Source organism: Parasteatoda tepidariorum, chromosome 3 (assembly GCF_043381705.1).
Source record: "Parasteatoda tepidariorum isolate YZ-2023 chromosome 3, CAS_Ptep_4.0, whole genome shotgun sequence".
NCBI classification, from domain to species: domain Eukaryota; kingdom Metazoa; phylum Arthropoda; class Arachnida; order Araneae; family Theridiidae; genus Parasteatoda; species Parasteatoda tepidariorum.
In genome coordinates this window covers 54921111-54933163 of record NC_092206.1, presented here as the reverse complement: position 1 = coordinate 54933163, position 12053 = coordinate 54921111, and the positions used below count along the sequence as shown (strand labels likewise).

The window sequence follows — 12053 nt, the reverse complement described above, 5'->3', positions numbered from 1 at the left end:
AAAAGCAATAAAATATTAAATGATCAAAGCGATATTTATCATTACAGGATTATCGATAAACAATAAGAAGAAGAATATCAAATAGAATAGAACATTTAAAAAAGTAAATTTATGTATGATGCTAAATTCTAAATAAGTATCATTTAACAGTTATACTTTTTTTTAACATACTTTTTTAAGCATAAAAGCGAAATTTAAAAAGCTGTTAATATATTTTAATAAGCCAAAATCTATGAAAAATGTGCAATAGAAACATTTTATGACATGAATCAGAATATATATATAACATTTTATTACTTCCTGGTTCAAGAGATGTCTGCAATAACTTTTCAAAGGGCAAGAAACCAGAAGTTGGAATAGTACTCAAAGATAATGGCTAAAAAAATATGTAAAGATTAATAAAGCAAATTTAACATGTAATAAACTTTCATTTAAAAAAAGGATTTTGAATACAAATTGCAAAATTAATTTGGATAGCAAAAAGCATTTATTCTATCAAAGATATTTGCAACTTTTTTCAAGGTTAAGATTTATAGTCATGAGATTATCCTATAAATGCATATAATACATAAAAATTTTATTGGTTAGGCAGCACTTTTGAAAACTTCTATAGATAAATGCACAAACAATAATATATTTTACACAAAACAAACTTATAAAACTTGATTAACAGAAAATGATTTAGTCCCTAAAAAATAAAGTTAAATAATGAATAGAAAAATGCATTGCCATTTATGAAATTATTTGTTCAAAAGTAAAACTAAACTCAGTGGCGGAACAGCCCATAGAGGGCCAAGGCATACTGTGCCCATTTCAGTTTTCTTGACCTTTGAGCTCTAAGGTGCAAGAGCAGATGTTCCGAGTAAACAAAAATGAAATTTTAAAACTTTTTTCTGCAACAAAAGTAAGATGTATTTTAATTATACAGTAGAGAGTGCTGATTATCCAAAAGAAGAGTTAGAGTATTGTTCAATTTCATGGAACCTTCAAGGATCACTTGTTTTTCACCAATTTTCTCAAAAACGTTTCTCTATTTTCAAAATATCTGAAAAGGTTGAAAAATGATTTCTTTTGACACTTGGGGATCTTTAACAGAATCTAACATTTTTTTCTCACACAGTTTCAATGTGGGTAATAGGTAGTTTCTAGCAAGGAAAGACGTTTCTCCTTTATTCAAGAATTGGAGTAGAAAATAAATTTAAAAAAAGGTTAAGACTTTAAAACACACTATCTCTTAATATTTTACAATAGGCATCACTATAATTGTCCTTCTAAAGCCTGAAAAAAATTTAAAAGAAAGTTACTCAGCATTCTCATAGCTTTTTCCTTCATAAAAGTTGTATAATTATACAAATTTGTTGTTACCCGGATGGGTTTTGGCCGCAATTGGTCCAGGTAATCGGTGCTCTACTCTAATTTGGAAAACAATTTAACAGGTAATAATTTCTATGCATAATTTTGTAGAAATTTTTTTTATTTATAAACGTTAAAACTTGGTCTTGATGGTTACGGATAATCGGCACACTACTGTATTTAAAACACAATTTGTTTACAGGAAAAGTTTGCATGCAGTATAAAATGCTAAAGTTAATCAATAATTGAATACTCAAATCTGACTTCAGAGTTTACCTACACTTTAGTGGGCATCAAAATTTGGTGAATAAGGCATTTTTCACCATGATCATTGTTAGAAAAAAAAATTACTTGATGAAAAAAACTTTAAAACCTCTTATAAACACCTCACACACTTTATAATCTCTACTGCTAATGCTGCCACCTGTGATTCGTTGTCACCCATTGGTTTCAAAAATAGGATGTGGTTACATAATTATGACTGGACATATGACAACTTTGTAATATAAAAAAACTGTTATTATAATAAAAAATGAATATGGCTATATAAAGAAACATAGAAAATGTTTAATTACATGAATAGGAGTGCTCACATCATCAGTACACTCTGAACCCTATAAAAATAAATAAATAAATAGAATATATTATTCATCTCAAATCAGTGAGTTTAAAACAAAAATGTGAAGAAAAAGATTTAAATATCATATTTATAGTAAAAAGTTAGTATACATTTATAACTATTTAGTAAGAGTAATTTACAATAAGACAACAAAAATTATAAATAAATATTTAAAAAAATTATATCTAAAAAAAAAAAGAAACAAATTTAAGCATTACAGGAGCTTGGCAGTAACAACTTCAATTACATAAAAGAATTAAGGAAATTTTAAGAAATAAGATAAATTAAGAAAAGAAATAAGGAAATTGTTTTTATATGAACCTCTCCTTCTTGTCTCTCTTGAGAGAGAATATCAAATGGTAGTGGAGTTTCATTGCATGAAGATGCCGGTGTCCCATAGCTCTTTTGTTGATCTCTCTGTAGTCTGGAGATTTCAAGATCAGAAGATTCAAGCTGTTTTTGCAGTTCATTTATAGTATGCTTGTGTTCCTCACTCATTATTTTGATTTGTTTCTGGATTAAAAAGAAAAGAAGAAATATCAATATTTAAAACTGAATATATACATTCTAGATATGTATTTAATACTGTACTTTACAACAATTATGAGATAAAAGCAAAAAATTATAGGAAAACATCTCATAACAAAACAGAAACAATACGACCAAATTTTATTTAAAAATGATTTTAAAATTTGACAAAGCATAATCAAAACTTGATTAATACATAAAATTAATTTACACTCAATGTGCCTAATGTGAAAGGAACTTTAATAAATAAAAATAAATGTTAATTTTTTCAATCACAAATTAAACAAGTTGACCACCACAAACTGGTTGGCTAGCCTATATGTGTTAGTCTTGAATCTCCAAGAGTAGCAAACAAGTAACACATATTATCTACCACAATTTCTGCACAAAACAAGAGTGTATGAAAATCAATGTATTTGTTTTTAAATATGTATGTTAAATGTGACATTTACAGCTATGAAATTTGAGGTGAATATACAATAAACACAAGAATAATATGGAAAGGTAAGCTTCCATTTTAAAGAAAACACATCACTGCTTAAATAACTCAGTAGCTTTCAGTGAATTTGTAAATTTAGAAGTGAAAACTAAATCCTGAAACTTAATTTTTAAGGAACATGGGAACTAGATATAATACAGACTCAGTCCAACACAGTTATCAGTATATTATCTGAAAGCTGCCTTTACAATCGAAAGGACTCGGGGCTCAGCTTATTATGAAGTTTTCGTATAATTTCAAACTAAACAAATATACAAAAATCAATTTGTAAATAAGTAATCTCAATAATGTATTTTATTTAGCCTCTCTTCTCTCAAACCTTACAAGTTTTGGCTATATGTGAATTTTTTTTTTCTACCATAATAAATCTTTGGCTTGGGTTAAAAAAAATCTTACTGATCTCATTCTTGAACTTTAAAAAAAGAGTTTCCACTCATCACTAATGGAAATTCTTAGTGTTATAACCAGTATCATAATTTTAAAAAAATCATTAATAAAGCTGCTAAATCACTATGTAAATCAAACTATTCATAGAAATATTTTAATTATCATCATCATCATAGTTGGCCAGACAGCTCAATGTGGGCCAATGCCATCCTCTGAAGATTTCTCCGTATTTACTTCTGATTTATCTTTGATCTCTAATTCTTTAATTCTGCCTTACCTGCTTTCTTGTTCCAGTTGGTCTAAAAAGCAATATCTTCTTTATTGTATTGTCATCGCACATTCGAATCACGTGGGTCATCCAATTCATTTTTATGTATTTAATAAAATCAGGGTTTTTATAAATCTTGTACAGTTCAAAGTTAAACCATATGCCCAGCCCCCAACCTGGAGGACCAGTCTCCTGATATAATCCCCAGGGGCAGGGTGCCTGGTTATACTTCCAGACACTGGGTACTAATTTTAGTAGCCTTTTATGATATGCATGAGCTGCTTTGGGAATATAGGTGATTTTTTGAGTATAACCATAACATACTTGTTTTTGATAAAAAAAAGATTTATAGGTTCATTTAATTACAGAAAATACTTATAAGAAAATACTTTCTAATCTTCAAGATATGTTTCTCCCTAGTCAACTTCATTTTTTCACAACCTTTAGGAGAGATTTATTATAAATGGGGAAAATTGCAGAATTTTATCAAACTCCCCTAGTATACCTAGTAATACAAAAATGTTCAGTAAAATTTTTCTTGACCTGTTGCCATGAAAAAAAAATTTATTCTTTAACAAAGTTAGCAATTGCATTGTTTACCTATTGTTGTTAAACCTTGCATTGATTACTTAAGTCAAAAGAAATAACTCAAATTAGATTATGATACTGATGACAGTTAGCATTTTGGATAAATAGACAAAGGGATTTGGATAAATGCATCTATAACGTGATTCATATTCATGGAATTTAAAAATATGATATTCCGATTTGTACTTGCATATTTAAAAAATCAATATCGCAATTCGAATGCATCCATTTCTAAAATCCAATTTCGTGATTCATATTCAAAAGAGTTTAAATTCAATGTCGCGATTTGCATTCATGCATTTTTAGAATCCAATATTGTGACTCATATTTACCCTTTGTAATATCAACCACTAATTTTCATATTCATACTGTAAGGTTTGTATGCTAACAGTATGAACCACCTAACAGTTTAAATTCAATGTCGCGATTTGCATTCATGCAGTTTTAGAATCCAATATTGTGACTCAGATTTACCCTTTGTAATATCAACCACCTATTTTCGTATACATACTGTAAGGTTTGACACCTCAATATGGCCCTACGAGATAGCAACAAAAACATAAGAATTGAATAATAGAGGAGATGGGGAGGATCGGAATGTTTTGGAGGTAGCGGAGCGGTTTTTGAATGATGTAATTTACTATTATTTCTTTATATTTTTGTTTCTTGTTTGTGATGTGGCATAAGTATGTGGAATAACCAAATTTGTTTTCTGCGACGGAAAGTTTAGTGTGAAATCTATTTTACATTATGGAAATTTGAAAAAGAACCTGCAAGTTTAGTTCATAAACAATTCAAAAGCTATGTATCGCAATTCGTATTCAAGCGATTTAAAAATTCAACATCACAAATTGAACTGTATTTTTACATTTCAGAAATCCAATCTCGCGAATCATATTTGCATGATTTCAAAATCCAATATTACGATTCTCATGAGAAATAAGTTTTCTCTTAAATTAGTCACTATCAAGGTGTGATATTCTTCATTGGTTGGTAATTTAATTTTAAATCTCAGTTTAAAAAATTACGCTAAATATGAAACATAAATGACATATAAATATTTTTCGCATATAAAATTTACAGGCTTTTTTACTCTGAGTCACTATTACCCCTCACATAATTAGAAAATTAAAAACATAGATAAGGTTATGTAAACATTTTTTTCTTCAAATTTATTCTTAAAAGAAATAAAATGATTATATTACCTTATAAGTTGAAACTAACATTTCATTTTGAAGTAAATGTTGAGAAGATAAATTTTCTTGTGCTATTCGCAATTGATTCTTTTCAGTATTCAATTGTTCCAATCTAATAAATAGAGAATCTTGAATATTAGTGAAATAATATAAAATTTAAACTCAAAAGCAGGCTGACATTAATAGGAAAGATAAAGAGTTCAGGAAAAAACAACATCAGAATATTTTTTTAAAAAAGCTGCCCGAGAGCAATGCTATCTGTATTGCTCTCGAACAGCTTTTTTGTTTTATTGAGTCTTTTTCAAATGTAGTTATCCTTTCAGACTCGAAGGCGGTGCTTTGCTCGATTGAATCTATGTATTGCCCTTCCACTTGCGACGTTCTAAAATGTCAGGATGCGATACATAAACTCCACCAATTTGGTAAAACTGCAGCCCTACAATGGATTCCCGGGCACTGTGATATTGCAGGAAATGAGAGGGCTAATGTTTTGGCAAAGCGAGGCACAAGAATTCTCCAGGCTCTTAGCAGCCCAGTCCCCTTTTCAACTTTAAAAAGGATTGTTAGATCAAAACACAATGGGGATTTCCATCACCAATTATCAGAAAGGGTAAAAACCAAAGTGTGGAGAGATCTTCGACAGAACACCATTCCACTTTTACTTTCTTGTTTTGTTCCTATGTTTTTGCTTTTTAACATGTCAATTCATCTCTACCATTTGAAATTAATAAATAAATATTTTTTTTTAATATAAAAACATTTCTTTTTATATATAGCATTTGTACCACTATGTGGAAAACAAGAGTTATACATCAGCAAAAATTTTTCTACATAAAAGTTTACATTTGAAAGAGGAGACTAACACTCAAATATCTTAATTCAATTAAATTTTGAGTTAAAACTGATATAAAATATTTCATGATTTCAGTTCCTGGTATTTAGTTATATCATGTCACACCTGTGATAAAAAAAAGACACATATCATTGTGATCTTAGTGGCCACAATGAAGTTTTGTTAGTAGATGTTTGGTACTAAAGCTTTGACATTTCTTTGAAAAACAGGAGTGGGGGTATCTAAATTGGAGGGCTTTCAATATGGCCCTCACAAAATTTTTTATAAGGTATTAAAATTTTTACAATTTAAAAACAATTGAAAATTTGAAATTTCTGCATGTGTTAAACTGTGAGAGGAAAAAAATTGATTCCATAAGAAAGACGTATTTACATCATTGGTTAACCTAAGAGTCTTTTGAGATGGTTTCAGATTTAAAACATTGGAGAGATAAGTACTAAAATTTATTAATAAAAATAAATGTTTCCTAGATGTGTTCCTCACTGATGAAACCAAAATATTAAAGTCTTCAATAATAAGTTTCTTTGCATTATTTGTTTATCTTTAACAATGAAACATTTACCTTGGATATGTCTTAAAAATGAATGAAAATGGTTGGTATTTTAATTTAAAAATTTGTTAGTACAATATATGCATAAATATATAGGCAATAAATGAATTTTTATTAAGAGAAATAAACAGAAAGTTTAAGAATGGTCACCTCTTACACAATATTACAACACTAATACTTCAATGTATTTGATTCGTTAAAATAACACCAGTCTTGTATTTGTTATAAGACAAATATTTAATTAGTTTCTTTTTAAATGCATTGTTGACAGTAAGACCAACCCTTTATAAGAACAAAAGAAATGGGCCACACACTTAATTTTTGTGAATGTCATACAAAAATAATTAACAATTTTATCAACATTTTAATGTATTATAATTAATTTCAATACACAATAATAAACCTCAAATTGTCATTTACCCCATGACTCATCACACAAAAAAAAATGAAATTTAATCTTCAGATTTTTGAGATATATTTGTATTAAGATTTCAGTTATTATTCGCTATAGTTTATCAATAAACAATTAAATAAAAAAATTTTCAGTTGAAAAGGAAAATACCAATATACCAAATACATTATTCCAAATGTACATATTTTTGATAATAATTTTAAAAATATGAAAATCCAAAGTTTATAAATTGGCGATAACAAATCTTTTTAAATAAGTGCAACATAAATTTACTGATCCTTCTTTTATGAATGAAATTTAAAATCCTTCATAAAATACCTAGAATGCCATTCAGAGTCCTTTTTTGCTTTTTCATCCATAGCTTTATTATACCTCTGTAAAAGATTTTCATATTCTTCTTGTAGAGTCTCATGCTCTAGTGACACAGCAGTTAATTTTTCACTAAAATAATTAAAAGATTCAGAAGACAAATTATATAAACAAAAATTATATATTACTGTTTATGTAGATTAGATCTATATCACACAACATTTTTAATAAATATATTTTTGAAACATTTATTCCTTACTTAATTTTTATTATTTTTAGAAATTTAAAATTTTTGTTTAAAAATTGTCTGTTACAGATGTGACATACTGTGTTACATCTACAACAGACAGTTTTTAAATTTTTTTAATACAAATATAAATTACTAAAAATTAGAGTAAGTGTAAATGCTGACTCAAAGAGTCATTTTAATAAAAACTATTGAAATGTTTTTATTCCTCTTTTAAACTGAGTTACGTGTTTTTAAAGTCGGCAAATATGATACTTGTAACTTGTGGAATTGCCCCATGGTCATATTTCTTCCCCATAGTATTGAAAGAAGATTTTTTTAAGTGTATTAAATAAGCAATGACTATTTAAGACTAATTGCTAGGCATGAAAGTTATAAAAAAAGTTTAAAAGTTCATCAGATATAAGAAATAAATATTTTTGCTCAAAGGGCACAAAACACAGAAGTATTGATTTCACCAATGCAGTGTAAGTATCCATATAAAAATGAATGGCCAGATAAAATTTGCTGTGAAAACAGAGGGAGTTCACTGGAATGAGCAACAAAAACAGGGACTTCCATGTTAAAAAATTAATAAGAAATATTTTTCTATTTAAGATGGATATAATTAACCTAAATATAAATTTTACACTTCATACTATCAGGCTTTCTATAACTATTTCCTATTTTCTTTTTCTAATGAAGCAGTCTACAAAAAAAGCTCAAAATGTGCTGCCGTATTATGCAAGAGGAAAAAAAAAAGAAAAAAATATGTATACACTGAATGGAAATTTTAATCCTTACTTTAGATCCTTCACTTGTATTTTTAGTTTGTCTACTATTGTCTCAAGCTTTTCCTTCAGATCCGAGTCAATGGGTGAAACTGATGGAGTTCCCGATTTTTGTTGTCTTAACACGCTATGAACTCGAACCTACAACATGTTGAATAATGAAAATTTAATAGGTAAATAAGAGAAACACATTATATTCATCTGAAAATAAACAGACTTAACAACTAGTTAATCTGTTCAGCGAATCAGTATCGAGAGTTCGTACAGTTATATATTATTTTTCTTATCTACGAAAATTTTAAAAATAGTTAAATTCCTTAGGGGAATTTTTTATCAATATCTATAAGGAGTATAATCTGGTTTAAAACTAAATTAAAAGATTCCTTGTCAGATTTATAATTCTTTTATAAATTCGCAATTTTTAAAAAAAAATTTCCTTAATCTCATCAAATAAATTATAGCTGTCACAATAGTGAGGTAAAAAGGAGACCAAAAAATTAACTATTCCAGAAGAAAGGAAAACTTTTGAAAGACATGTAGATTTAACAAAAGCAGTCATATAAATTCATTTTTTTATTTTATAATTAATTGACAATGAGTAATTAATGACCTTATAATTTTCAAATTCTTGTTTGATAGCTTCAACTTCTCTGTCAGAAGAAATTTTGTCTTGTTGGTGAATAGCAATTTTGGATTCAAGGGAGCGTACAATTCGTTGATTATTTTCTGATGATGTTTTGAGCATTTCTTTTAAATGCTGAATTTCGGAAGATGACTCAGATAACTGTAACTGAAGAAAAAGCATTTTTAAATAAATAATTAAGATACACAAAAAGTACTCAGGTATATAAATTTAAAAAAAAAAAATTAAAAAAACACTTAAAGCATTACTTTATAATTTTCTTCTTGCTGCATTATTATTTCTAATTGTAATTGCAGAGAAGAAACCTTAGCTAATAAATCAGTTTCCAATTCTTTTGCGACAAACAATTCAGCTTTAGTTCTATCAAGAACATCCTTAAGATTAGCAGCTCTCTTCTCTTGAGTTTCCTTCAATGTTTCTGTACTTTCTATAAATAATCATTTAAAGTTAGTCTTGCTTATATATTCAAAGTAGTCTCATAATTAGAATTCTAAAATATTTTTGAGTGAAAATAAAGTTTAACGATGCAAAAATAGTATTTCCTTCACTAAAATCGTTTCACGAAGAAGTTTTTTGTAATAAATATGCCATACTCAATTCTTGACACTTTATGAGTATAATTTAATACGTAAGCATGAATATCATATTCACCATTTCTACCAAAATTCATTTGCATGGAATAAAGATTACGTCTGCCAGCTTATTTAAATTAAACAAAATGACCCTCCACAGAGGGAAGAATGCCAGCCTTTGCTCTAAGTGATCAAACCAAATGGAGTCATAAACAAAGTTTGATGTAAAAACAAAAGGGGGAAAAAGAACTGAAAAGGAGTTAAAAACCATAAGGGCAGAGTTGCAGAACCTGTATTTATCTGAAAAAGGTAAAGGTAAACGCTCTAAATGGGAGTAGCACATTCCAAATTTTATGTTTTTGGATGAAAAACTCACACAAAAAAATCCCTTTCACGCACTTTTAATCCTTACCTCAGTGAAATAGTTTAACAAATAAGTTTTTGGTTATAAATATGCCTTACTCAATTCTTATACCTTATGAGTATAATTTGATATGAAAGCATGAATTAATTTCTTAAAATTTATTTGTATGAAATAGACTGTGGCTGGCTGGCAGCCTATGTAAATCAGACGACATAACCCTCAATGGATTGTCAACCTTTGCTCTAAGCGACCAAACCAAATGGAGTCATAAATAGAGTTTGGTGTTAAAAAAATAATAAAAAATACAAGAACTAAATCTCATAATAAACGAAGGTAAAAACTATAAGAGCAGAGTTACAGAGCCTCTATTTATCTGAAAAAAATAAACTTTTGAAATCAGAGCAACATCTTCCATATTTAATGTTTTTGGAGGAAAAACGCGCAAAAAAAATCACTTTCAAGCATTTTAAAATTTTATTTGCAATATATTTATGTATGGATTCTGTTTTAAAAAAGTTTCTCATTATGAGAAAAATTCTAATTAATTTAGTTTAAAATTTAGGAAAATTGCTGGAAATGCAGTAATTCCTTTTTAAGTTTGTGGTCTTATGTTATCACCTTAAACATTAGATACAGAAGTGTCAGGATGGGAGGTGACTGTGAACTTCCAAATATTTCTCCTATTCGGCAAATTATTTTCCCTTATTTTATTTGGAGAACACAGAAGAAAATATGAACAACGCATCTTGTTTTGTATACATTTCTAATTTAGTTTGAGTAATTGAACTTCAAAACTCCAAGGACCAGGAGCAATAAATAGCAGACGGTGTAGCCGTTAATGTGATTAAAATGAAATATAAATAATATCAAGTTAGCAGCACCTCTAATTAGATATTAAGCATCTAAAATCTCACTTATTTCTTCCTGCAGGCTTTCACATTTTTCAATTTCAGAACACAAGTTTTGTTTGAGATCAGCAATTTCTATTTCCTTAGCAGATAGCTTGCTATTTAACTCAGAAACACTGCGTTCATAATCAGCCATTTCTAAATCTAAAAGCGTTTTCTTTGATTCATCCTGGAGAAATTGAACATAATTAATGCAAGGCATATGAGGATATAGTGGTATATGAACAATGATTATAATAAAAACAAATAGATTAACTAGCAATGTTAAGTTTATTATACTTAAGTAGTTTTTTTTGGGAAAAGTTAATATAAATATTTGGTGAAAGAAATAATGGAAAAGAAATTAAAAAGAATTAAAAATAAATTACGTTTACATAAAGTTTGTATAGAAAACACACATGAAAAAAAAGAGGAATTTTGAAATACAGTGCAGAACCTCTTATCCGGAAATCAGAAAACCGGAAAACCAGATAACCGGAATGAAATTCGGAACCGGAAATTAATTTTCTTCCATTAAAAAAATTTTTTTTTCTTGCAAGATTTTGAGCCCATTTTGTTATTTAGAGCGTACGGCGTATCGAGTTGACGAAAGAACTGATTTAGAGGACGGATCAAAAGCCGTTTGTAGACGAATCTCACATAAGCACAAATAGCTTATATATGTTATTAATGTTAATAATAACATTAATAACATATATAAGCCTGTATATAATTTTTATTTCATAATTTCTTTCCTTATTTAACCTTAAGTGTATTATTATTTATCATTTTTTATTATTTCTAAAACTATTTCAAAATAATTTTTTAGTTTTGTTTTTTAAACATTAAAAAAAATGGTATTTTGTAGCGATTCAGAAAACCAGAAAAATCAGTTATCCGGAATCACGATGGTCCCGATAATCGGTTCTCTACTGTATTAAAAAAAATATGGATATAATATAAATAAAAACAAGGATAATTCCTAGTTTTTAATTTAGTAAAAGGGTA

General features: G+C 28.0%; 1 protein-coding gene across 4 annotated transcripts in view; it reads right to left on the bottom strand.

The window, feature by feature from the left end:
- The window catches only part of LOC107438609 (GRIP and coiled-coil domain-containing protein 2), a 60822-nt gene that overhangs the window by 7104 nt on the left and 41665 nt on the right, over nucleotides 1-12053 (bottom strand). For all 4 annotated transcript variants that reach the window (XM_016050927.3, XM_043040530.2, XM_071178658.1 and 1 more), the window contains exons 10-18: nucleotides 11073-11235; nucleotides 9471-9649; nucleotides 9190-9369; nucleotides 8593-8720; nucleotides 7572-7694; nucleotides 5448-5550; nucleotides 2294-2485; nucleotides 1929-1967; nucleotides 298-376 (exon numbers count right to left, since the gene is read on the bottom strand). In XM_016050927.3, coding sequence (XP_015906413.1) covers nucleotides 298-376; nucleotides 1929-1967; nucleotides 2294-2485; nucleotides 5448-5550; nucleotides 7572-7694; nucleotides 8593-8720; nucleotides 9190-9369; nucleotides 9471-9649; nucleotides 11073-11235 — 1186 coding nt within the window. The remainder of the gene's footprint in view (nucleotides 1-297; nucleotides 377-1928; nucleotides 1968-2293; nucleotides 2486-5447; nucleotides 5551-7571; nucleotides 7695-8592; nucleotides 8721-9189; nucleotides 9370-9470; nucleotides 9650-11072; nucleotides 11236-12053) is intronic.